The sequence below is a fragment of the Xiphophorus maculatus genome, chromosome 2, assembly GCF_002775205.1.
Source record: "Xiphophorus maculatus strain JP 163 A chromosome 2, X_maculatus-5.0-male, whole genome shotgun sequence".
NCBI classification, from domain to species: domain Eukaryota; kingdom Metazoa; phylum Chordata; class Actinopteri; order Cyprinodontiformes; family Poeciliidae; genus Xiphophorus; species Xiphophorus maculatus.
Window position 1 is genome coordinate 29,818,655 of NC_036444.1, and position 25,820 is coordinate 29,844,474.

The 25,820-nt window shown below is 42.5% G+C and overlaps 1 protein-coding gene across 1 annotated transcript in view; it reads left to right on the forward strand.

The window, feature by feature from the left end:
* Positions 1-25,820, forward strand: part of cftr (cystic fibrosis transmembrane conductance regulator) — an 83,039-nt gene that overhangs the window by 29,309 nt on the left and 27,910 nt on the right. The window contains exons 12-19 of the mRNA XM_023349894.1: positions 10,429-10,523; positions 19,172-19,258; positions 20,769-21,531; positions 23,175-23,303; positions 23,394-23,431; positions 23,643-23,929; positions 24,051-24,130; positions 25,427-25,577. Coding sequence (XP_023205662.1) covers positions 10,429-10,523; positions 19,172-19,258; positions 20,769-21,531; positions 23,175-23,303; positions 23,394-23,431; positions 23,643-23,929; positions 24,051-24,130; positions 25,427-25,577 — 1,630 coding nt within the window. The remainder of the gene's footprint in view (positions 1-10,428; positions 10,524-19,171; positions 19,259-20,768; positions 21,532-23,174; positions 23,304-23,393; positions 23,432-23,642; positions 23,930-24,050; positions 24,131-25,426; positions 25,578-25,820) is intronic.

Sequence of the window (25,820 nt, forward strand, 5' to 3'; positions counted from 1 at the left end):
TCTTTTGTCTACTTCTGCAACAGTTATGCAACGCACCAAAACAAACAGACATACACACGGTCATGTTTTCATGACTGGTGGGGACTTTACATTGACTTCCATTCATTTTCTGCAGCATAACCATTACCCTACCCCTAATCCTAACATCACAGACCTAACCCTAAACCTAAACCTAGCCATCACAGTCCTAACCACTAACCCAAAAACAACATTTTCCCTCATGGGGACCAAGGAAATGTCCCCACAACCCTACATTCTAGACAGAAATAGGTTCCCACAAGGATATAAAAACCTGGTTTATACACGCAAGCACATGAAGAATTGTCATGTTCGGTTCTAGTTCTCTTGCCCACATGCAGAACACCACAGGGAAACAGATAATCAGTAAAGGATGGTTTATTGAATATTCAGGAAACAAGCAGAGGTGCTACAGCTCCAGGAAAAACGGCTCTAGGGGAATGCGGCACACTATGGAGGCAACAGAGAGAAGGTGAGTTCAAGAGCGTCGGAAAAGGGAGTGAGAGAATGATAAACGGACTGATCTTACTTGCAGAGTTGATGGTGAAGGTCCGGGAGGATTTGACTGTTGGGTCGAGGTAGTTTAGTCCAAAGGGGTTTCTCAATGGGTCCGGGCTGTCTGAGAATCCAGCTTGGTCAAGCTGATCCGGAAGGAGCTGACGAGGCAGTGGTGGAAGGCGGACAGGTAAGTTCTGGCGGGCTGGAGACAGAGGAGTGTTCCGACTGTCGAACGGCGTTTCCAGGAGGGAGGTGCGGGAACTCGGGCAACCAGTGGGTAATTCTCCATGGCGTCACGAGGGGATAGGTTCCAGGAAAAAAATCCTTTCACAAAGGAACTCCGCGTCTCGAGAATGGCACCTGGAGGAGGAGAACAATGAGAGGAATTACTCGGGAAGTTTCACAAGAAAGCAACTAAGGTCTTACACTGGAGGGCTCTGACTACCATTGCTGGCAAACATTCAGGAGTCGAAGAACTGTCAGTCAGCTCCTTTTGAGCTCCAGAGATGATGAGGAGATGCCGAACAGGTGTGTTGGAGATCGGCACGCCCCGCCAGGAAAGCAGTCTCTGGTGCTATCTGGTGGAAGGATGGTGAATAGCCGAAAAAGGACCCAGAACGAAAACCCCAAAACCCCGGTACCCAACAGTACCCCTCGAACGGTCGCCATCTGGCGGCCAAGACGAACTAGAAGGGAGAGAGCCACGGTAATCATTAATAAGGGACAGGTCCAAAATGAATGAGCCGGGGACCCAGGAACGATCCTCCGGACCGTAGCCCTCCCAGTCGACGAGGTACTGCCAACCATGACCTCGCCGATGGGAGTCCACGATCTGGTGGACAGAATAGGCCGGATGGCCATCTATGTCTCGGGCGGGAGGAGGGGGCTCAGAAGGAGGGCACAGATTGCTGGCCTGTACGGGCTTAATCTGTGAAACGTGGAAGGTTTGACGTACGCGCATGGTAGAGGGGAGGCAGAGACGAACTGCAGCCAGACTGAATGCAGATGTGATCTCGAATGGGCCGATAAACCTGGGAGACAGTTTCTTGGACATGGATTTTAGTGGGATGTCACGTGAGGATAACCATACTTTCTGAAATTGAGTGTAGATGGGGGCTGGGATCCTTTTGCGATCTACTTGGCACTTGTTTTGTTCCGCTGTGTGGTTAAGGGCGTGGACCATACTTTTCCAAACCCTTTGGCAGCGACGGATGTGATGTTGCACAGAGGTCACCGAAATGTCCTTTTCCTCAGAGGAGAGCAGCGGTGGTTGGTATCCTATGGAAACTTCAAACGGGGAAAAACCTGTGGCAGCGGATATGTGACTGTTATGAGCATACTCTACCCATGGTAGGAATTGACTCCAGTCAGACGGGTTAGTACATGTGAAGCAGCAGAGGGTCGACTCTAATTCCTGGTTCATACGCTCTGTCTGGCCATTAGTCTGAGGGTGGAAACCTGAAGTTAGAGAGACTTTAGCATCAAGTCCAGAACAGAAACCTCTCCAAACCTGGGAGATGAACTGGGGCCCACTTTCAGACAGGATCTCCTGCGGGATACCATGCAAACAGAAAACGTGTTTCACGAGCAACTGGGTGGTCTGAAACGCATTGGGTAACCTCCTGAGAGGAACTAAGTGGCAGACGTTCGAAAAACGATCAATGATGGTGAGTATGGTTGTCATACCTTTGGAAGGAGGTAAGCCAGTGATGAAGTCTATGGAGATGTGGGACCAGGGACGGCTGGGAATATGTAGAGGTTGGAGGTAGCCCGAAGGAGGTCGATGGGACAGCTTGTTCCTTGAACAGATGGAGCAGGCTAAAATGTATTCTTTGACATCCTTGTGTATGGATGGCCACCAGAACCTGCGGTTAATAAGGGCAATGGTGTGGCTTATACCCGGGTGTGCAGAAAATTTGGAAGCGTGAATCCAATGAATAAACCGGGCTCTGATATTGGAGGGGACATAGGTCTTGTTAGACGGACATGACTCTGGGATAGGTTTGGATTGTCGGGCTTGTTTAATTAAATCCTCAATCTCCCAAGTCACAGTGCAACTGGGGGAAGAATAGATGGAGGAACCTTATCAGTGTCGTTTGGAGAGTGGACTCGGGACAAAGCTTCGGGTTCGATGTTGCGAGAACTGGAACGAAAGGAAATGGCTAGGTTGAATCTAGAGAAACAAAAGTGACCAGTGGGACTGACGTGGATTGAGCCTCTTAGCAGATTGGACATAGGATAAGTTTTTGTGATCAGTCCAAACTAGTACTGGATGTTCTGCCCCCTCCAACCAATGCTGCCACTCCTCCAAGGCCAGCTTTATGGCCAGCAATTCGCGGTCACCCACATCATAGTTGCGCTCCGGGGGGAACAGTCTATGGGAGAAAAAAGCACATGGGTGAGTCTTGTTGTCTGAAGCAAAAATTTGAGACAGCACCGCCCTTACCCCAGAATCAGAAGCATCAATCTCAACAATAAATTGCTTCGTGGGGTCTGGTTGGACTAGCACAGGTGCTCTGGAAAAAAGACTCTTGAGTTTCTTAAATGCTGCATCTGCTTCTGGGGTCCAACTGAAGTTGATCTTGGATGACATTAGAGCTGTTAACGGTAGGGCTGTTTGACTGTAATTACGGATAAATCTGCGTTAGAAATTAGCAAAGCCAAGAAACCTCTGAAGTTGCCTCCGCGTCTCGGGAATGGGCCAGTCCAAAATCGCCTTGATCTTCTCCTCCGTGGGCCTTACCTGTCCGCCTTCTAGAATGAACCCCAGGAAGGAGACGGATACTTTATGGAACTCACATTTTTCCGCTTTAACAAAAAGTTTTTTTTCCAGAAAGCGTCGGAGTACAAGCTGGACATGTTGTCCGTGTTCTGCGAGGTTCTTAGAATAAATGAGTATGTCATCCAAGTACACAAAAACAAAAACATTCGGAAAATCTCTCAGAACGTCGTTGACAAGAGCTTGAAAAAATGCTGGGGCGTTTGATAAACCGAAAGGCATGACTAGATATTCGAAGTGACCGATGGGTGTCTTGAACGGCGTTTTCCACTCATCCCCCTGACGAATACGGAGTAGGTGATAGGCATTTCTGAGATCTAGTTTAGAAAAAATGGTAGCACCATGGACCGGTTCAAAGGCGGAGGACAACAGTGGCAGGGGATACTTGTTTTTTACAGTGATCTGGTTCAACCCACGATAATCAATGCAAGGGCGGAGAGAGCCGTCCTTCTTGCCCACAAAAAAGAATCCCACCCCTAGTGGAGAGGAGGACAGGCGGATAATGCCGGCAGCTAACGAGTATTTAATGTACTTTTCCATTGTTTCGCGTTCTGGTCGGGAAATATTGTAAAGGCGGCTGGAAGGAAGAGGTGCCCTAGGAAGGAGGTCTATAGCGCAATTGTAGGGTCTGTGAGGAGGAAGGGAGAGAGCTTTGCTCTTGCTGAAAACTGGAGCTAAATCGTGATATTTGGGTGGAATTGTGGAAAGATCGGGAGGGTCCGCTTGCTCAGCCGGTGATGGACCTGGTGCAACTGCTGAACAGAGGCAGGATAAGTGACAGGACGTGGACCACGATTCGACATGACGGTTAGCCCAGTTAATGTGAGGATTATGTCGTTGAAGCCAATTGAAGCCGAGAATTATAGGGGAGTTAGCTGAGGGAAAACAAAGAAGGAAATTAATTCTTTATGGTTCCCGGAAATGACTAATTGTATTGGCTTGGTTTGGTGGGTGATCTGAGGGAGGGCCTGCCCGTCGATAGCGGTGACTCGAAGAGGAGCAGTGAGAGGGATGGTTTTGATGGCCAACTGCTGGACTAAAGTGGTGTCAATCAGGTCCTGCTCACAACCTGAATCTACTAATACGGACAACGGGAGAGACTGGTCTTCATGAATCAAGGTAGTAGGTAATAGCAAGCGAGGAGAGTCGTTATTCTGTTGATGGTCCGCCACCCTCCTCGCCCCTACTGGCGGACCTGAGGGTTTAACCGCTCAGGACAGTGAGTGATAAAATGACCGGTGAGCCCGCAATAAAGACATAAGCGGGAGGTCATTCTTTTATGTCGCTCCTGAGGGGTGAGGCAAGTTCAGCCGATTTGCATAGGCTCAGGTTCTGAGGAGCCGGGAGAAGAAGAATCGGATCTGGGAGGTAAGGGAGCGGCGGAAGCTCTTACGGTAGTGTCTTTACGATTTCTCTCTTTAGTTCTGGATCGTATTCTTGAGTCTAAGCGAATTGTTAGACTTATTAGCTCTTCTAGGGTCGTTGGTTCGTCGAGCGGGGCTAATTCGTCTTTGATAGATTCATTCAAAGCATGAAATTACACGCTTTTTAAGGAGGCAGCATTCCAGACGGAAGGTGCTGCTTTTATTCTGAATCGCGAATTCGGCAGCCGTTCCCTGTCCCTGTTTAATTTTCCATAATTCTCTGGAGTGAAAAGTTTTATCACGATTGTGGCTGAAAACCTGCTTAAACTCTCTTAAAAATTTCTCAAAGGTGCAACCATTATCAGTGGGCGAGGGGAACCTGGCCTCGGCCCAACTCAGTGCTTGGCCCGATAAGAGGGAGAGGACGTAGGAAATTTTGGCACTATCACGGACAAAGCTTTGCGGTGAGTGATTGAAAATTATGGAACATTGTAAAATAAAACCTTTACACTTGTCCAACTCCCCAGATAATCTTTCTGGCATCGGTGGGCGGATCTCTGAAAACGTGGAACGGGCTGGAGGATCTGGATCCGGAGCCGGGGTTGGTTCGGGAGCAGGAGACTGTGGAACAGAATTTTGCAAAAATGTCATTAATTTGTTCAACCATTGATTGGTCTTGATCTGACGGGTATTAAGTTCCTGGAGGGCTGATTCATGGGATTGTACTAGTGAGTGTTGTTCCGAAAGTATCTTCCTAATGGTGTCTGCTGGGCTTGGACTTTGGCCTGAGTGTTCTGTCATGTTCGGTTCTAGTTTTCTTGCCCACATGCAGAACACCACAGGGAAACAGATAATCAGTAAAGGATGGTTTATTGAATATTCAGGAAACAAGCAGAGGTGCTACAGCTCCAGGAAAAACGGCTCTAGGGGAATGCGGCACACTATGGAGGCAACAGAGAGAAGGTGAGTTCAAGAGCGTCGGAAAAGGGAGTGAGAGAATGATAAACGGACTGATCTTACTTGCAGAGTTGATGGTGAAGGTCCGGGAGGATTTGACTGTTGGGTCGAGGTAGTTTAGTCCAAAGGGGTTTCTCAATGGGTCCGGGCTGTCTGAGAATCCAGCTTGGTCAAGCTGATCCGGAAGGAGCTGACGAGGCAGTGGTGGAAGGCGGACAGGTAAGTTCTGGCGGGCTGGAGACAGAGGAGTGTTCCGACTGTCGAACGGCGTTTCCAGGAGGGAGGTGCGGGAACTCGGGCAACAAGTGGGTAATTCTCCACGCGTCAGGAGGGGATACGTTCCAGGAAACCAGGAAAAAAATCCTTTCACAAAGGAACTCCGCGTCTTGAGGATGGCACCTGGAGGAGGAGAACAATGAGAGGAATTACTCTGGAAGTTTCTCAAGAAAGTAACCAAGGTCTTACACTGGAGGGCTCTGACTACCATTGCTGGCAAACACTCAGGAGTCGAAGAACTGTCAGTCAGCTCCTCTTGAGCTCCAGAGATGATGAGGAGATGCCGAACAGGTGTGTTGGAGATCGGCACGCCCCGCCAGGAAAAGCAGTCTCTGGTGCTATCTGGAGGAAGGATGGTGAATAGCCGAAAAAGGACCCAGAACCAAAACCCCCAAACCCCGGTAGCCAACAAGAATAACAAATTTAATACGTTTCAGATTGTTTTTTAAAGGTTTGTCTCTAAAATTGATTCATGATTCATTAAATTTAAACTTGTACACTTAAAAGAATGGTGCTTTTTCTGTTTTGTTTGCTATCGGTCCTCTTTAATGACACCCTGACCAGAGTATTTCTGTTTCAGAACAATTTAATAAGCTACAGTTGAACAAATGCATGTATTTCTTGGTGTTGAATCTTCTAGCACAGTGGTGTCCAATACTAGTCCTCAGGCGGTTAGACTTCATAGGAAGCTAAATCAGACAGACATCTGCATAACAGTAAAAAAAGATGCCGTAGTTTCTCATAATTGACTCTAATACCAAAAGATACAATGAAAAATAGGAGAGGGGTGGAAATTGATACTTGAAGAACTCCACAGGACAGAGCTTCTGAAATTGACTTAAAGTTTGGTGTATGTACACAGAAACTTTTGTCCTGCAGGTATGAACAAAGGTAATAGGATGTTAGAATATTGTGGTCGACAGTGTCAAATGCTGTTGTTGGGCCTTAAAGTTCTAAAGTCTCCAAAATCCCATTCCTGTTTAAAAAGTCAATTAGTTGGATAAAAACAATTTCATCCAGTGTTTTTGAAAGAAATGGGAGTCTAAAATTTGAGTACACTAAGGGGTCAATGCTGGGATCTTTTCACTAGTGGGTTTACCACGGCATGCTTGAAAACATTGGGACCACTCCATAGTTCAAAGACCAAATCTACCTTCATATGCATTAATAGACACAGTGGAAACTGACTTGGCACTATTTCAGATGCTAACAGCTTCAGTTTTCCTTATCTCCACTCTTGATGGTAGAGCCAATCAGCACCAAGGAAAATGAATTACACTCCTGGACGGGCTGCTTTGCAAGCACCAACCAATACTGTCAAGTAGCATTTTACTTTAAATTTATGGTATGATCTGTAAGCAGGCAAATTTTCCATGAATAATTTGGAAAATACTTGAACAGCAGGGGTTCACTGTATAATAATTACTCCAACCCTATTTATACAAGTGGTTCAAATGAACCACGACACTAACTGCTAACTGTAATCTAATAAATGAAAACTGGAGTCAAATAACTTTCTCCAAAACCTATGTGATTCTGGAAAATACATGTTTGTATTTACAAACCGTGTTATGTTCATAGTTTCAGGTTAAGAAATGGAATGTGTTTAGCAACACTATTCTTCCAAAAAAATGGAAACCTGTACAATTTAAAATATTGTTTGATAATTTGACTGTGATGTCCAGATGCAACACAGGTCAACAGTTTGAGTTCAGGATCGTTTTTAAGTTTGACTGATTGTATTGGTCAATGCTAAGTGGCTTAGCAAAGACTCTGTAAAATGATTAAGCATGAGTTCATAAGCAGTCATTGTCCAAAAAATAGCTTAAAACCACTTTGAGACGATTAAAAAACCAAAGTAACTTAAATTTAGAAGGAGTTTCACTGAGTGACTTAGTTTTGTCTTGCTGTGCTGACTTATTGTACAAGGTGTTAACATATTAACTTCATCCCCTATGCTCCAATTGGGACAGTGGAAGCTGCTGTAAAGAAGGTAGGATGTTTCAATGGTATAAACTTCATCATGTCAGTTTGTCTCTTTGGTCTCCATTTATAGCTTGTCTCTATTTACCAAACCCATGTGCTTGTCCCACCTGTGGTTTGTGTTTTGATGTGGCTTGATGTGTCATTTTTAATAATTTGATAATAAGGTAAAGAAAGCCGATTAAGATGCTCTATTTGTGATCTGTTCATCTCTTGATACAAAATGACTCACATTTCTGCCTTCCTGCATGTTCCATGTCAGAAAGAGATCGAAAGATCAAAAGTGTAAAGCAAAACCACTTTGTTGTGTTCAACTTTCCTTTCATCTGCTGAAAGTTTCGCTCTCTCTTGCTGAATTATCTGCAGACATGTCTCCTTGTAACAGAAAACTGATTGTTGGTTTTCCCTCTGGATGAATAGAATAGAATAGAATAGAATAGAATAGAATAGAATAGAATAGAATAGAATAGAAGTACTTTATTCATCCCAGCAGGGAAATTACTTCGCAGTTACAGCATAGAGACAAGACACAATAACAACCACTGAGTAGTAGTTGTAGATAAAATAAAAAATAAAATATAAAATGCTATAAATTGTAAAAATATAAAATGCTGTTAATATAAAAAGCAACTTAAGAGCAGTCCTTGCAAAGATCCAAAAAATGTAGATATGTATATGTAAATATATGTACAGCAAGTGTGCCACAGTGCAGTTGTGCAAAATTGGACTGATTAGTACAGAACAATGATTTAGTTTTTATTGTACAGTGAGATGGCATGTGGCAGGAAGGATTTCCTGTATCTGTCCCTACGACAGCGGAGCTGGAGCAGCCTATGTGAGAAGGTGCTCCGCTGTCTGTCCACTATGTGGTGGAGAGGGTGCTGTTTATTGTCCATAATAGACAGAACCTTCTTCAGTGTCCTCCTCTCCACCACAGTTTCCAGGGACTCCAGCCTTAGTCCCAGTACAGAGCCAGCTTTCTTGAGGCAACGAAGAACAGGCTAGTTTTTACCAGGCTACTCCTAAATGGTATAAAGTTGTTTTTCATTTGCATCCAGTCAAACTTAAAATGGTCCGATTCCAATCATCACCATCTTGGCTCAAGTTTAATTCCTTCTTCTGCACTTTTTGTACTTCTGTCTTCATATGGTTAATATTCTGTATAAGATTTATTTGTCATTGTCATCAACAGATTACGAGATTGAGATTTAAAAGATGGCGCCGGTTTAGCTGGCTGCCGGCAGTTGCAGCTCCCGTCGTATGTGTGTTAATCTGTGTATATTTTAAATAATTTCCCTGCTGGGATGAATAAAGTAATTCTATTCTATTTTATTCTATTTGCTCGACTCGAGTTAAGATGCAGGTTATGTGTATATACATAATATACAAAGATAAAGAAATAAATAGTACAAAATGAGAAATAAATAGACATCAGAAGATGGTTGCAGCGCCTGGAGGTGTCGCAACAGAATTTACATTTTTAACAAAGTGGTGTCAAGAACAGAAGTTCTTATGCCTTTGAATTTAGTGCCATGATTGCCATCGGGTAAAAACTGTTTTTTAGGCGATTTGTCCTGGTTTTTATTGCTCTGTATCTCTTGCCTGATGGTAGCAGCTGGAAGAGACCATGGCCAGGGTGTGAAGAGTCATTTAAAATGTCCAAAACTTTCTTGTGGAGCCTGGAAGTGTAAATCTGTTCCATAGTGGGGAGGGGGCAGCCTATGGTTCTCTCTGCTGCCCTAACAACCCTCTGGAGCGCCTTCTTGTCCGCGGATGTGCTGCTGCCGTACCAGACACACAGACTGTACGTGAGCACACTCTCTATGGAGCAGTGATAGAAGGCCTGCAGCAGGTCTGAGGGGAGACGGTTCTTCTTGAGTATTCTCAGAAAGTACAGTCTCTGCTGTGCCTTCTTCAACAGCTCCTTGGTGTTGGTGCTCCAGGTTAGCTTGTCCTCCAACTCCATGCCCAGAAACCTGAACACTGGGACCCTCTCCACACAGGTCCCACTGATGGTGAGAGGCTGGATGTCCGTTTTCTTCTTCCTGAAGTCGATCACCAGCTCCTTTGTTTTGGAGGTGTTGAGGAGCAGGTTATTGACTTTGCACCACTCTGACAGCCGCTTCACCTCATCCCTGTACTCCAGCTCCCCCTTCCCACCTGAGATGAGACCAACAACAGTCATGTCATCTGCAAACTTGTTTGTCAAGTCAGTTCTTTTGTTCTGCCGTGTTGGTTTCCATTTGTGTAGACTGCAATTAATCCCATCTCAGTGGTCCCCATTCTTAAATTCCCATAATTCTTCATTTTGTTTGGGTTTAGTTCCTTGGAACCATTTAGTAGATGTTTGGCAGGACGGGGAAGCATATTGATGATATTCCAAGTTTACACATTCATTTTTTTATGTCAACTTTAACGAGGTGAATAAGGAAATAAGGCGTCATTTCTGTCGTTAGTAACAGCTCCTTTTCTATTCATTGTGTTTTATTGTTTTTCAAGCTGCATTTACTACACAGAAGTCTGACCCAGTGATCTCTTTGTTTATGTCTGAAGGATTTTGACTTGCTGCCTGAGAAAGATAAGACGCCCATTGCTGAGGGAGGGGTTACCCTTAGTGGAGGTCAAAGAGCAAGGATCTGCCTCGCCAGGTACTCACACACTAATTGGTCACCGTGGTTCATCACTCATAAAACACTGCAATGATCATATTAATTATTAAAGAACAACTGTGTGAGTCATAAATAAGTGTTATGAAGTAATAAACTGCAAAGTGGTCTGATGAAAAAAGTTGTTTCTCTGAAATTCAAGTTAAAGGGTAACAATGAATACCAAAGGTATATGCACCAGAACAGGGGGGGTTAAGGGGCCTTTGGCCCACCCACTTTATGGCCCTGCCCTGCCCATCTGCTGGTTCTGCCAGACATTTACACAGGCTGCTCACAACTCTGACAATTCATGGCTGACATCTCTCTGTGTTTGTATGCAGACAGAGGTAGAGATAAAACCTCCAGCACTGAGATTTGGACCAAATCTAAGGCTCCAGATCATAACAGTCACCCAAAGGTTTACACACATGCGGCAGCTTCGGGTTGGGTTGGGTCATGAACCGGTCTGACATTTGAAAAAAGGCTTGGACTCTGATCCGGTCCAGGTCTGAACCAATTCTGCCTAAAAATTAAATGAGATTTCTGTATTTGTCACCATTTATAGAACTGTGACAATGTTTTCTTTCTAATGACGTTGGGATGAAAAAAAAGACATAGGGCCCATGTCCATTTATGGGTCCAGATCAAATGCTCACTGTTACGGTCCGACCAGTTAGGCACAAGGACAAAGGCATATATGAAAAAATATTTTCTATTTATTTTTCAAAAAAAGACTTAACAAAAGCCTTTCAACAGCAAATCTAAAAAAATATAACAAAATGGGCCCAACAGAAACCAACTAAGGCATACCTAACTCAGGATAACAAACCAAAAACTGACCTCACATACTGAAAACACAGGGGAATTTATACACAAAGGCTAGCCTACACAAACGAGGAGGGGTGGGAAATGAGACAAAGACAGACAATGCATAAACATAAATAAGTAATTCAAACCAACACATTTTGACTACAAAACAACTATAAAAACAAAACAACCTAACACCAAAATTGTTTAAGGATTTATGATATTAATAGAGAGAGAGGCAGGTCCTTTAACATCAAGTCCCCTGTTTCCAGCAGCCTGATGGTTTGTTCCACTTCCTGGTTTGCCTTTCAACCAGTCCTCTCACTCAGCCAGTCCTTCAAACTCAGCAAAACAAAGTAGTTAATAATTCAAGTAAACAAAAGGAGTTTACTAAATGTGTGCACCCATAATAGTAAACAACCTAATGCAATAAACACAAAAAGAGTGAAATCATAAATGTATTGTGTGAAAACATTGAAATAAATACTAACACTGGGAAAACTAGGGAGGAACCTCCACACACTCCCCCTCTTCTGGAAACTCCATGGGCCAGCGTGACAGGTAGTCGGCAGTAGTGTTCAGCTTCCCAGGGATGTGATGGACGTCAAACTGAAATGGTTGCATCGCCAGGTACCAGCGGGTTATCCTGCTGTTTGAGTCTTTCATTCTTTCAAGCCATTTCAGAGCCTTGTGATCCATTTCTAGGATGAACCATGTCCCCAACAAGTAATATTTCAGTGAATCTAAGGCCCACTTCACAGCTAGGCACTCCTTTTCTATGGTGGAGTATCGAGTTTCTCTTGGGTAGAGCTTTTTGCTTATAAAAGCAATAGGATGACGTCCCTCTGGTGGTCCTTGAAGCAGCACTGCACGCAGCCCACGCCCAGATGCATCGGTTTGCAAAATAAATGGCTGGTCAAAGTCAGGGCAGTGTAATGTTGGAGGTCCACTCAAGGCACCTTGGATGTCCTTAAACGCTCTTTCTGCTTCCTCCGACCACTGAAGCTGATTGGGTCTCTTGGGACTGGTCATATCTGTAAGCACAGCAGCTCTGGCAGAAAAGTTAGGAATGAACTTATGGTACCAACCCGACATCCCAAGGAAGGATTTTAGCTGTGTCCTGGTCTGCAGCAGAGGACATGACTGAATTGCTTGAACCTTCTGGATTTGAGGTTTGATGACTCCATTGCCAATAATATGTCCGAGATATTGAACTTCCTTCTTGGCAAGGGTGCATTTAGCTGCATTAACAGTTAGACCTGCAGCATGAAGAGACTCAAAAACAGCCTTAAGATGTTGCAGATGGTCCTCCCAGCTGTTACTGTAGATGACAATATCATCTAAATAAGCAGATGCAAAATTTGAAAAACCATCCAGTACCTTATTCATAAGTCTCCGAAAGGTTGCAGGTGCTCCATGTAGCCCAAAAGGCATGACTGTGAACTGATGGAGGCCCCAAGGTGTCCGGAAAGCTGTCAGCTCACGAGACCTGGTGGTAAGGGGAACCTGCCAATAACCTTTAGAGAGATCAATGGTGGTAAGATATTTTGCCCTTCCAAGACAGCAAATCAAGTCATCAATACGGGGAGTTGGATATGAGTCAAACTTGGAAACAGAGTTCAAATAGCGGAAGTCTATACAGAACCTCATGGTGCCATCCTTTTTTGGTACAAGGACAATAGGATTACACCAGTCACTGTGAGAAGTCTCAGTGATGCCCAGAGAAAGCATTAATTCAATCTCCTCCTTTAAATGGCCAAGGAGACGCTCAGGGATCCTGTAGCTTTTTCATTTCACAACTGCATCTTCTTTCAGACTTATATCATGTTTAATATAATCAGTTCGTCCAGGATTATCATGAAACACATTGATGTTACACAGGGCTCTCACTTGCAACTGCTGCTGTGGGGAGAGATGATTCAGGTCAAGAGCAGAAGCTGATGGTAGAGGCAGGTATTCCTCCACCTCCTCATCTGATACACTCCTGATAAAAAATACATCTTGCTTCCCCTCCAACCTTGAGACCCACTCCTTTAGCAGGTTAATGTGAAGAACTCTTGTACTGCGTCTCTGATCTGGAGTACAGATCTTGTAGGTGGTGGGACCCAGTTTTTGAACAACCTCATATGGGCCTTGCCACTGAGCCAAAAACTTATTGTCATCAGTAGGTAGCAGTACCAATACCTTTTGACCTGGTTCAAAACTTCTCTCATGAGCACGTTGATCATACCAGGTTTTTTGCTTCTGTTGGGAGACACGCATATGTTCCTGAGCCAATGAGGTCATCTTTTCCAACTTTTCTCTCATCTGGAGGACATAAGAAATTGTATTAACAGGTTCTTTTGCAGGTTTCTCCCCCTCCCACCTTTCCTTCAAAAGGGCCAGTGGACCTTGCACCTCATGCCCAAAAAGCAACTCAAAGGGGGAAAACCCAGTAGAGGCTTGGGGTACCTCCCGATATGCAAACAAGAGGTAAGGGAGCCACTGATCCCAATCAGACCCAGCTTCATTGATGAACTTACGAAGCATGTTCTTAAGAGTCTGATTAAACCTCTCTGTGAGTCCATCAGTTTGCGGGTGATATGGGGTGGTTCTCAGTTCCCTAATGCCAATCAGTTTATACACATCCTTTAGTAATTTGGACATAAAATTTGTCCCTTGATCAGTCAGTATTTCTTTGGGGAACCCCACTCGTGAAAAAAACTGAACCAGGCAAAAAGCAACAGTTTTAGCCTTGACAGATTTCAGGGGGAACACTTCTGGATACTTGGTTGCATAATCAGTGATAGCCAACATAAATCGGTTACCTGATTTGCTCTTTTCCACTGGACCCACAACATCCATGCCCAAACGTTCAAATGGTGTATTTATAATAGGAAGAGGAGCTCTTGCTGCAAATCTGGTGGATGTTTTTTGACATTGAGGACAACTCCTGCAAAAACAGGCAACATCTTTTTGTAATCCAGGCCAGTAGAAACATCGTTGGATTTGGGCTATTGTTTTATGTTTCCCCAGGTGGCCAGCCCAGGGAATTGAATGGCCCAATGTTAATACTGGTTTTCTGGCTTTTCTGGGTAACACAAGCTGTTGTACTTTGCCATGTCTCCTATAGAGGGTGCCATTTTGCATGTGAAATTCCTCTGCAGTTCCACCTTCTTCAACTCTCTTAATAAGGTCAGCCAGACTTCTATCCTGGTGCTGCAGCTCACTAATATTATCAGGAATTTCAAAGTCTAGCTGTACCTCAGGTTCAGGTAACACAGGAGAGGCTGTGGTACGTTTGAATTTTTCTCGCTTGCGCTGTGCACGACACTTGCGTTCTTTAGTTTGACCCTCTACAATCTCAGCCCCATAAAATGGCAAGGCTCTTAGCTGGGCTCATCTTCCCCAGAGGTCTTTGCCTGGGACCGTGTCAGCACAACATTGCACATTTTAGAAGCATTTATTAGGTCAGTGAGAACTGGAAGATCATTTCCCAGGACAACAGGAAAAGGTAATTCATCCATAACACCCACATTTAACAGATAAACATGTCCTTGCACTCTCATATAAATGTCTGCTGTTGGATATTGTTTTTCATCCCCATGACTACAGCAGATAGGTATTGTTTCAGAGGTGCAAATACTAGGTGGTGGGACATACCTGCGGTGTACCAATGACTGGGTGCTTCCTGTGTCAATCAGGGCTTTGACCCTCTGCCCATCTATCTCCACGGTAGTCTCCATCAGTGGCTGATTTTGTCTGTTCAGTACTCTCTTTGTACAAAACACATCTGAGAGAGTTTTGCAGGATTTTGAGGACACATGGGCTTTGTGTGGCCCTCCTGCCCCCATAAATAGCAGATGAGTATTTTCAAAGATTTTGTTTGACTGGGGGAAAAACATTTTTCTTTTCCAGACTGCTTACTCACATTTCCAGCTTGACTGGCGTTACCTGGAATCGGGATAAACTCCCTTTTTCCAGCTCTAAAAGCCCACGGTTGGGTCTTCATACGGGCTGCCACAACGGCATCTGTCAAGGAAACTGCTTCTGCTGCATCTTTTGGGTTTCGTTCCTTAATCCAAACTTGGAGTTCTGGAGACAACATTCGGAAATACTGTTCAAGAATTATGACGTCATTTATCTCTTCAACAGTCTTACCTCGGGGCTGAACCCATTTTCCATACAGCTCTTTAAGTCTCACATAAAGCTCCTTGGGGGACTCATTTGGCTCCACATGAAGAGAGCGGAACCTCTGTCGATAAGTCTCGCTGTTAATTTCATATTTTCTGTAAAATCCATATCCATATGTACATATGCACTCCTGGCTTTACCAGTCAACAGTGGAATCAACTGAAATGCCCAGTCCCTTTTTGGCCATCTGCAAACACAGGCTATCCTCTCAAAAGTTATAAGGAAATGCTCAATGTCATCATCATCACTTAGCTTTTGCAGTTTTGGTTCTTTATAAAAATGTGTAAAAACTGAGTCACCTGGCTTAACAGCAGACAGTGCAGGTTCTGGTGGTGAACAATCCACGTCATCACGCCTCAAGCCTGCAAAGGAGGGGGTGTGGTCTTGCACAAAAGGCCTCAGGCCTGCAGAAGACTGGGCTTGAAACTCCTCTTGAATTAGACCAAACTGGTGTTGGAGAGCATTAAACCTGTGATCTTGACTTGCCATCTCTTTCTCCCACTATGCCTCTCGAGCTTTCTGCTGTCCAATGTGGGCCTGAAGGATCCCCGCCAAGTCAGATATGGTTGGCTCTCTCCCCTCGTCAACCTCTTCACCAGCTGCACCACACTCCTCATCCTCTGTTTGCGCTTCCTTATCTGATGGAGCTGACTTGCCTTTACCGCCTCTGGCTCCTCTCATAGTTTAGGGTTTTTCTTCTTTTGTTTTAAAAAAAAAACGGATTAATAAATATGCCTTTGTCCTTAACTGGAGGATCCCACTTCTGACACCAACTGTTACGGTCCGACCAGTTAGGCACAAGGACAAAGGCATATATGAAAAAATATTTTCTATTTATTTTTCAAAAAAAGACTTAACAAAAGCCTTTCAACAGCAAATCTAAAAAAATATAACAAAATGGGCCCAACAGAAACCAACTAAGGCATACCTAACTCAGGATAACAAACCAAAAACTGACCTCACATACTGAAAACACAGGGGAATTTATACACAAAGGCTAGCCTACACAAACGAGGAGGGGTGGGAAATGAGACAAAGACAGACAATGCATAAACATAAATAAGTAATTCAAACCAACACATTTTGACTACAAAACAACTATAAAAACAAAACAACCTAACACCAAAATTGTTTAAGGATTTATGATATTAATAGAGAGAGAGGCAGGTCCTTTAACATCAAGTCCCCTGTTTCCAGCAGCCTGATGGTTTGTTCCACTTCCTGGTTTGCCTTTCAACCAGTCCTCTCACTCAGCCAGTCCTTCAAACTCAGCAAAACAAAGTAGTTAATAATTCAAGTAAACAAAAGGAGTTTACTAAATGTGTGCACCCATAATAGTAAACAACCTAATGCAATAAACACAAAAAGAGTGAAATCATAAATGTATTGTGTGAAAACATTGATATAAATACTAACACTGGGAAAACTAGGGAGGAACCTCCACACTCACCTACACTTTGCCCAGAGCAGATCATTTTTGCTCAGGTAAAAAAATAATTGTATGAATTTGTTTTGTTTTTTTCCTCTTTGCTCTTCCAAAAGCCAATCATTCATCAGTAGCCAGAAATATCAATGGCTGCTGATCGTTTTCAGGTCTCTGTTGGCTGTTGAAATTCATTTTTGTCAGCTAAATAACAGGCACATTAAAGTTTACTCATGGTGTTTTTCATTTTGTTTTTAATGCAAAAATATTGTCAGCAGTCTGGCTGGTTATCTGTCCTACTCAGACATCTCTTTCCCGCACAATTTGTGGAACATGCAGCAAATATAATCTGTGCTGCCTTTTGATTTTAGACCCCCAACATCCAGATAGTGCTGCTGCGCCGTAACGTGATGATACACTGGAACCATTAGGTTGTCCTGCTGCTCTAAACTGGCATTGCTGGAGGATATTTGACATCTATTTTATTATTATTATTTTTTTAATGTTCCAAATATTTGACCAGATGTGATTTTTGTCATATCTATCTATCTATCCTGTGGCTGTATTGTGCATATTTTTATTGTCATAAGTAGCTGAGCATAGGGCGCCCGCAGCTGTACGCACTGTGTGTACCTTGAGATTTTCCTTTAAGTAAAACATTAAAGAATATATATATATTTTTAATTATCTAACCTATTTAGTAAAAAAAGATCTATTGTGTCAAAACATCTTGTTTGTAGCGAGTCTGTGTGAGTCCTGGAGGTCCGCACAAAGCCTAAATATTATTGGTCAGTATACTTTTGTAAATTTGGCGGCTTGGCGCTTTTTCTGTAAGCTAAAAATGAATGAGCGGAGTTTGAATCCTCCTATAGTTCTAAGATCAGTCATTTGGATCCTGCCAGAGCTTTTACCGTGTGCGCGGTTCTGGCGGGTCACCGGTTTATGAGCTTTTTGTGTGTGTGAGTGTGTGTGTGTGTGTGTGTGTGCGGGCGTGCGTGTGTGTGTTTTGGCAAACTGAAGAGCTAACGGGTCACCCGGTTGGACAACTGTTTAACCCGATACTGGTGCCTTCACACCAATGAGGTAATGATGACAAAACCTTCATACAAACATGGTGTTTTAATACCATCGATCTGTATTCAGCTGTTCTTAGGTTGGCTGCAGGCATTTATCCTCTTTTACATTTTTCCAGACTCCAGTTTGGAAAATGGAATGAAGTCCATTCCGCCATCTAAATGCACTGTGTAAAGCTGCCTTCTGCATGTTCCCCACTGACAACTTAACATTTTTTTCTGATTATTTCCCACCAAATCTCTATGACCACAGCACATTTAATAGCAAACAATCATCAAATCTAGCCAGACTGCAGCGCATGGTAGACCCAAAAACATTGTCCTCCAGGTAAGGGGTGTTTACTGTTTACATCGGGACCGATTGTGACTGAATTGATTGACAGGTGCCATCTTATCAATTGAACAAGTGCACGGGCCTGACATTCAGCGTAACAGAGGTGACGAAACACCCCATGGGCCCCCCTCCTAAATGAATCCAGCCAAAGGTATTCATTGGTATTCAACCAGAATGTGTTGCTTGTCCATTGAAATCTCCAGAAATGCCTCAAGATGACATTTCTATTGAACTGGTGCAACATAAAGAAACTGACCTGAACTCAACTGAATTCACTTCATCACAGTTCATTCATTTAATTAACAGTAGAGCCACATACTTATATCATGGTGATACTTGTACTGCAGTTTATGAACAATTTTAGATCAAAATCTGCCATCAACAGGATCAGTCAGGTTTACCGTTTTGTTATACTGTTGCCTGACAACCCAAGTCTACTTTTTATTCATGTTTATCATTTTTCAGAACTATTTAAGGACCTCAGTCACATTCCTACTGATGAAGCTTTATTGCCTGACTAAATCTCTATATAGGACACCAGAGTCACTCTAATATTCCAATGCATTATTTATGTGGTTATTGATTTGTGGTTACAGCTTGGATATTTATTTCTGCCATTCCTGAAAGTGTTTGCTTTTTTCAGTAGTGCTATAGAAACCCTGCTTCCTTTTAGCACTCTGTAGACAGGTGGCCTCTCCCCACACTACACCAGTTACCTTTTTCCACTCCTTTACAATGTTTACTTTCTGTAAAACTTTGTCTTCACACTGTGCAACAGTTTTTTGCTGTCTTTGTGCCCTCTGATTAGATATGAATATTGTTTGTTTGTTTTTTACCGTAGGGCTGTATATAAAGATGCAGACCTGTACCTGCTCGATGCACCTTTCACCCACCTGGACATTGCAACAGAGAAAGAGATCTTTGACAAGTAAGGATCCCAACAGAGAGTCTTTCATGTAGCAGTGGTGGGGGTTGGGAAAGCTGCAGAAAGTTCAAGGTCAAGGCTTTCCCTGTCTCAGATGCTTATTGACTGTGGGGAAAGTTTCTCTGGTAACATTGTAGTCTTCTGAGAAAGTGGAGCTTTTTTTCATCACGGAAAAAGAATTGGAACGGTTATGCCAAAATACCATCTATTGATTGTTATGTTATGGTGTGATGAACCATAACTGTGCCTGGTTCATCACAGTTAGATATAAAAATGCAATTAAGCATGAACGTTTTATCATTTTCTCTCAAAAATAGATAAAAACACATGGCAAAATTATATTTGATTTAAAAGAGCAGTATGATGTAAAATCACCTTTTTATAATGTTGTTCCCTTATCAAAAACATACCTGGAGTGTTGCTTTGATTCTTTCATGCATGTTTGAATCTCCAGTTTGTAAAACACTTGGGGGAACCAAGTTCCCCCTTCCATGCACAGCTCCTTCTAGGAGCTGCAGTTTCCAAATCAAGTTTCTGAATGACAGAGCATTCCTACCTCACTCAGCTCCTTCAAACTAGCAGCAGCAGCAACAATTAGCAAACACATGGTGTAATTGCACTTCGGTTGAGATCATTATAGAAGATACTTCTCAGTGCAATGCTGCTGAAAATGTTGTTAAAGGGCTAATGGAGAAGCGGTATTCCTTGAAGCAACACTGAAGGCGGAGTGTTGAAAAGAGCAAAAACCAAATCTAAAGAGACAGAAGCCCAGATTTAAAGGCATTAAATTGCAAAGTCAAATTTCTTTTCAGTGATGTTTGATACATTGAGCATTTTTTTTAACAATTAAAGTTATCATAATTATTTATTTTATTTTATTATGCTGTAAAATGATACTGTCTGGCTGGAAAACGTACTGCCCCTTTAACAACTACACATTATAAACAACTTTGATCGAAAATTTAAAAGTGACTTTTATAAAATGGCACACCATTATTTCAGTGTGCAAGAAAAACTCCTTTACAAACAAAAATATTACTTTTCTTCCACCTTCTTTCTTTTTTTTCTAACAGTTTTAATTATCTGAGGACTTTGCTAAATTTTAACCATATTCTTCTTCAGTAATCATTCATCGTTCTCATACAGCAGCTGACCGTTTGGCTTTAGCGTTCTCGTGTTTGCTGCTGTTCTTCCATTTCTTTCATTGTGCATTCCTATTATTGGAACATTGTTTCTCTTCATCAGTTCTGACACTTTGAAGACCAAAACATTCCTATCTTGTTAGTATATGCTCCACAGTTTAGAGCAGGCCAACTGGGAATAACCAGCATCACTGTGCTGATTTACCTCCTTCAAGGAGTCTTAGAATCTCTTCCATTGTTTCAGCAGACAGCTCTCTCCTGTTGGGGTTTTCTTTGTGCAACTGATTGCAAAGTTCTGCAAAGACCTCTTATTTATTATTTGAATGAATTCCCTTATATTTTGGAATTATGTGTGCAATTATAATCTACAGATGTGTCTGTAAACTGATGGCCTCCAAGACTCGTGTTGTGGTCACCAGCAAGTTGGAGCACCTGAAGCGGGCAGATCGAATCCTTCTGTTGCACAATGGAGACTGCTACTTTTACGGAACCTTCTCAGAGCTTCAAGCGCAGCGGCCAGACTTCAGCTCCCTGCTGCTTGGTCTCGAAGCTTACGACAGCATCAACGCGGAGCGGCGTGGCTCCATTCTCACGGAAACTCTTCGCAGAGTTTCTGTGGATGAAACGGCAAATTTCCGAGGCCCAGACCCTAATCATCAGTCCTTCCGCCAAGCACCGTCTCACAGCCACGCCATGGGCGATGGTTATCCCGAAAAACGCAAGCCTTCACTCATCCTCAACCCTCTCGCAGCTGCCCGCAAGTTTTCATTCATCGGGAACTCCCAGCAGACGAATAATTTCCAGTCCACATCCATGGACGATGGGGCGCATGAACTTTCAGAGAGAAGATTCTCTGTGGTGCCTGAGGACGATCAGGTAGAGGAGGTACTTCCGCGGAGCAACCTGTATCACCACGGGCTGCAGCACCTCAATGGCAGGCGCCAGTCTGTTCTGGCGTTCATCACCAACGCTCAGGGTCAGGAGCGGAGAGAGCAGATGCAATCATCCTTCAGAAAAAAGTTGTCCATCACCCCACAGTGCAACCTGGCATCCGAGCTGGACATCTATGCCCGGCGCCTGTCCAAAGACAGCGTGTTTGACATAAGTGAGGAAGTGGATGAAGAAGACATGGAGGTAAGATTTGGCAACATGTTTGCTTCTTTTCACAACAGGAAAATCTGTTTTTTATGATCACACTATGAAATAGCTGTGCCTGGTTCATCACAGTTACAACATTTAGATATAAAAATGCAATTAAGCATGAACGTTTTATCTTATTAATTTGGCTCTACATCACATGTCAAACTCGAGGCCCGTGGGCCAAATCTGCCCCACCAGAAGATTTTATGTGGCCCTCTGGAAATAGAATCTGTCATGATGTGGGGTGAAGTGGAGGTGAGGCAGACGCTAGAATACCCAGGTAAGATGAATAATGAAGGTTTTAATGAAGAATAAGCCAAAGGAAACTGAACACAACGAAGATACACAAGTCCAAATCCCTGGCAGCACTGCTGAGCGGAAACTAAGGCTCAACACAGGTAGCAACAGAGAGTACGACTGGACTGAACGAGACTCACGGCAGAACAGACACAAAATAAGACGACTAACGACAAGGACCCGACAGAGACGCTGAGACACAGGTGACATTAAATACACAGGAGGTAATCAGGGAACAAGACACACCTGGGAATAATCATGGGGAGACAGGACAACACGGAGACTCAGAGAGAAAACTCGAAATAAATACACAGAAAAACACAGATTGTGACAGAATCTTTAAAATAACAGTTGTGTTTTTTTACATATTATTTTATCAATCAGCAGTTTTATTTGTATTGTGCCAAATTACATAAAGGTGAAAACATGTTTAACATTACTTAATTTCAAGACGTTCTCATCAAATGCAGAATCAGCTGTTTATGAAAAAGGTAGTTTTATCAACATATTCTGTCACAAACGGCCCTTTAAAGATATTCTTGATCGTGATGTGGCCCAAAATGAAAACGAGCTTGACACAGCTGTCCTACATCATAAACATTTGGTTTATTAGCCTATTATTGAACCATTCTGTGTGAACTCACATGCTAAAGCTATGCTGCTTGTTGCTGCCAGTGTCACCTATCTGTGCTAAGGGTGGGGTATTTTTGTTTATATTTTTATTTTATGACTGACTGCCATTTGCGCTGTAGGAATGAAAATGGTACATTTCTGTGCTCTTTCAGCTCCTTCAACTCTCCTAGTTGTTTGGAAGATATTCTGACTCATTAATGGCTAACATTAGTGTAGAAAACAGCAACACACCTTAACACACTCTTTGTACAATTATTAGACTACTAAAATCTGCTCATTTTTTATTTCATTTAAAAGATTCAAAATTTCTCTTTCATATATTAAAGATAGTTTCACATTTCCCTTCAAACATGTCCCTTTTTGGCTGTGCTGTGGTGGCGCAGGGGTTAAGCACAGCCCACAAATGGAGGCCTTAGTCCCCGATGCGGCTGTCGCAGGTTTGATTCCCGGCCTGGTGACCTTTGCCGCATGTCTTCTCCCCACTTTCCTGTCAATTCACTATCAAATAAAGGCCAATAAAACATAAGAAAAACATGTCCCCCCGCCCTTTTTTTTTACAAAGTTTAAAATCGAACTGTTTAATAAAGTCATTAGGTTCTGAATCCTCCTTCATACCCGTTTTCTTTGCTTTATCGTCTTTTTTTCGCAACAAAAAATACATTCATATTTGGCATTTATGCAAAAATGATGGATTTACTTTTTCACAGGAATGCTTTGCAGATGAACGTGAGAAGATATTCGAAACTACGTCATGGAGTACTTATCTACGCTACATTTCCACCAATAGGAGTTTAATCTATGTCCTAATCTTCATTGTGATTGTCTTTGTCATTGAGGTAAAATTTAGTTTATTTTTTTATTTAAAACTGTTTTTGAACTTTGCCATTTTAATTAACAGTAAATTCCTCTCTTTTTCCATTCATCAGGTTGCTGCTTGTGTCACTGGCATTTTTCTCATTACTGAGTGAGTGTTGTGTTACGTTCCTGTACATCCAAACTCACCATGAGTTAAGTTCATGTGGCAAAATGAAATAATTTTTTAAAAATATGTCTGTTATTTTGTACATAAACATAATTAAGGGCTAAATAGTCAGAAGAGATTTCCAATCTGCGATGGAGCTTTAATGAAAGGTGAATCCATGTTTTAATCTCCGTCTTTTGCTTCATTCAACCAGTGAGATATGGAGGGATGGTGCCAACCCAAATTCACCAAACTACATCGATGAGCAGCACCCTAATGCGTCATCAACTCCTGTCCACCTCGCCATCATAGTCACACCAACCAGCGCCTACTACATCATCTACATATTCTTTGTTCACTCAGACAGCATACTGGCCCTTGGAGTTTTCAGGGGTCTTCCTTTAGTCCACACGTTGCTCACCGTGTCTAAAAGACTTCACGAACAGATGCTTAGCTCTGTGCTACGGGCCCCCATGTCTGTGCTTAACACCATGAAAACAGGTACTCTGCTTTTTGGTACCGCTTCTCTTCTTGGCTTAAAAGTTAGTAGTGAAAGTGTGGTGGTAACACTGCGCAGTAGATTTATTTCCCTTTTTTTTCTTTTTCATTTTTCTCTTTCTAGGCCGGATAATGAACAGATTCACCAAGGACATGGCTGTCATTGATGACATGCTACCTCTAGTGCTGTTTGACCTCATACAGGTATTTAACGACACAACAAATAAAGTTGATGTTGTTGCAGACAGAATGTTACCTTTGTTGTACCGACACATATTCCCTTGATTCACATTGTTGATACCTCTGTCATATCAAATGTTGTTTTGTTTGTCATGTAAACATTCTATTTTTTGCATTGTAATTTTTCCAGATACAACTATATTTATTGAAAAACAAAAACAAACAAACAATCCCAATCTGTTGCCATCTAAAAAAAAGACTCCATCTTCTTTGCATTTTCCTTTTTTTTGGTTGTTGGGGGGATGGGAGGGGGATTTTAAAAGTTTACTTAAAATTTGCATGACCATTGGATGGAAACATAGCTACTGTTGTATATCCAGATACACTCACCGCTCACCTTCAGGTTCTAGATGATTTCAGAAACTTCTGTCTCGTTCTTTGTATGAGAAACCATTTTGGTACTGAACTAAAACGGCCATATTACTTTATTGGGAGGTAACTACTGGTAACACAGGAAGATAATGATTTCAGGCAGTCTTTAAACTCCTCCAGTGCGACTGCATTGAAACACAAAGTAATGTGTATACTTGGTGGCAGTAGTTGCCAAGGAGGTTGGCACATGGTGTAAAAAGCACTAGGAAGCTGTTACATTTTCACTACTTTGTTTCAAATAGCTTTTAAAATGAAATCATTTGCTTTTTTGTATTATTTATGTAATCTTTGATATTAAAAGTCCTTTGATTATGTTAAACATTTATGTCTGACAAAGGGGGAAAATACTTGTTCTTAACACTGGACATGTTAAGAGAGGTAAGAGAGAGAACAAACCTGAGAGGTTCTCAACCTCTCAGGTTTGTTAGTACTAAATCATTCTCTGCGTTTTTATCAACCTAACCATTCCTGCTGCATTCTGTATACAACCTCCATACCCACCTATTTAAATATTCATGGTTTCACAATACAAAAATGTTACTTTATAAGGGATCACTGATATCTGGAGCTGGAAGGTCTGCAAAACATTTGGTAATAACTGGCTGTGAGGATACAGTGAAATGATCTCTGCTTATTCACATTATAAAATAAAAGTGTTTGTGTTGTATTACATATTGTGTTGCTACAGTTGTTCAATTGATTAAAACTTTATTCGTGTTCTTGAGGTATGTAATTTGAAAGCATCTGTCACATTTTTATTTATGGTAAATATAGTGTTAGAAGAACTTTAACAGTTGCTTCATTGCAAATGAACTCTTTGGAACAAACAACAATAAAAATAATTACTTCATTATTTCCTTTTTATCCTCTCACTTTTCCTCACACTAGTTAACTTTACTTGTCATTGGGTGCATCTTCACGGTGTCCATCATGAGACCATACATCTTTATATCCGCAATCCCTCTGGCTGTTATCTTTGTGGTCATCAGGAAGTACTTCTTGCGAACAGGACAACAACTCAAACAGCTAGAGGCTGAAGGTAAGAAAAGAAGACTTAATTCTGGTTATAGTTGCAGGTGGAGCCCTAAGGAGATGTCTTGAAATTCCAAAAACATGTTGTATTAGCCTTAGAACGAAGGACAGCACATCAGCCAACATGTTTTCTGACTCCTCCTTATAGCAGATTTTGAGGATGTACTCCAGTTTTCTTTTCTGAAAAAAAAGACATCTGGGTTTCAGTCTCAGCGTTCTAGGTTACAGACTCAAGCCAGGGAGTAGAATT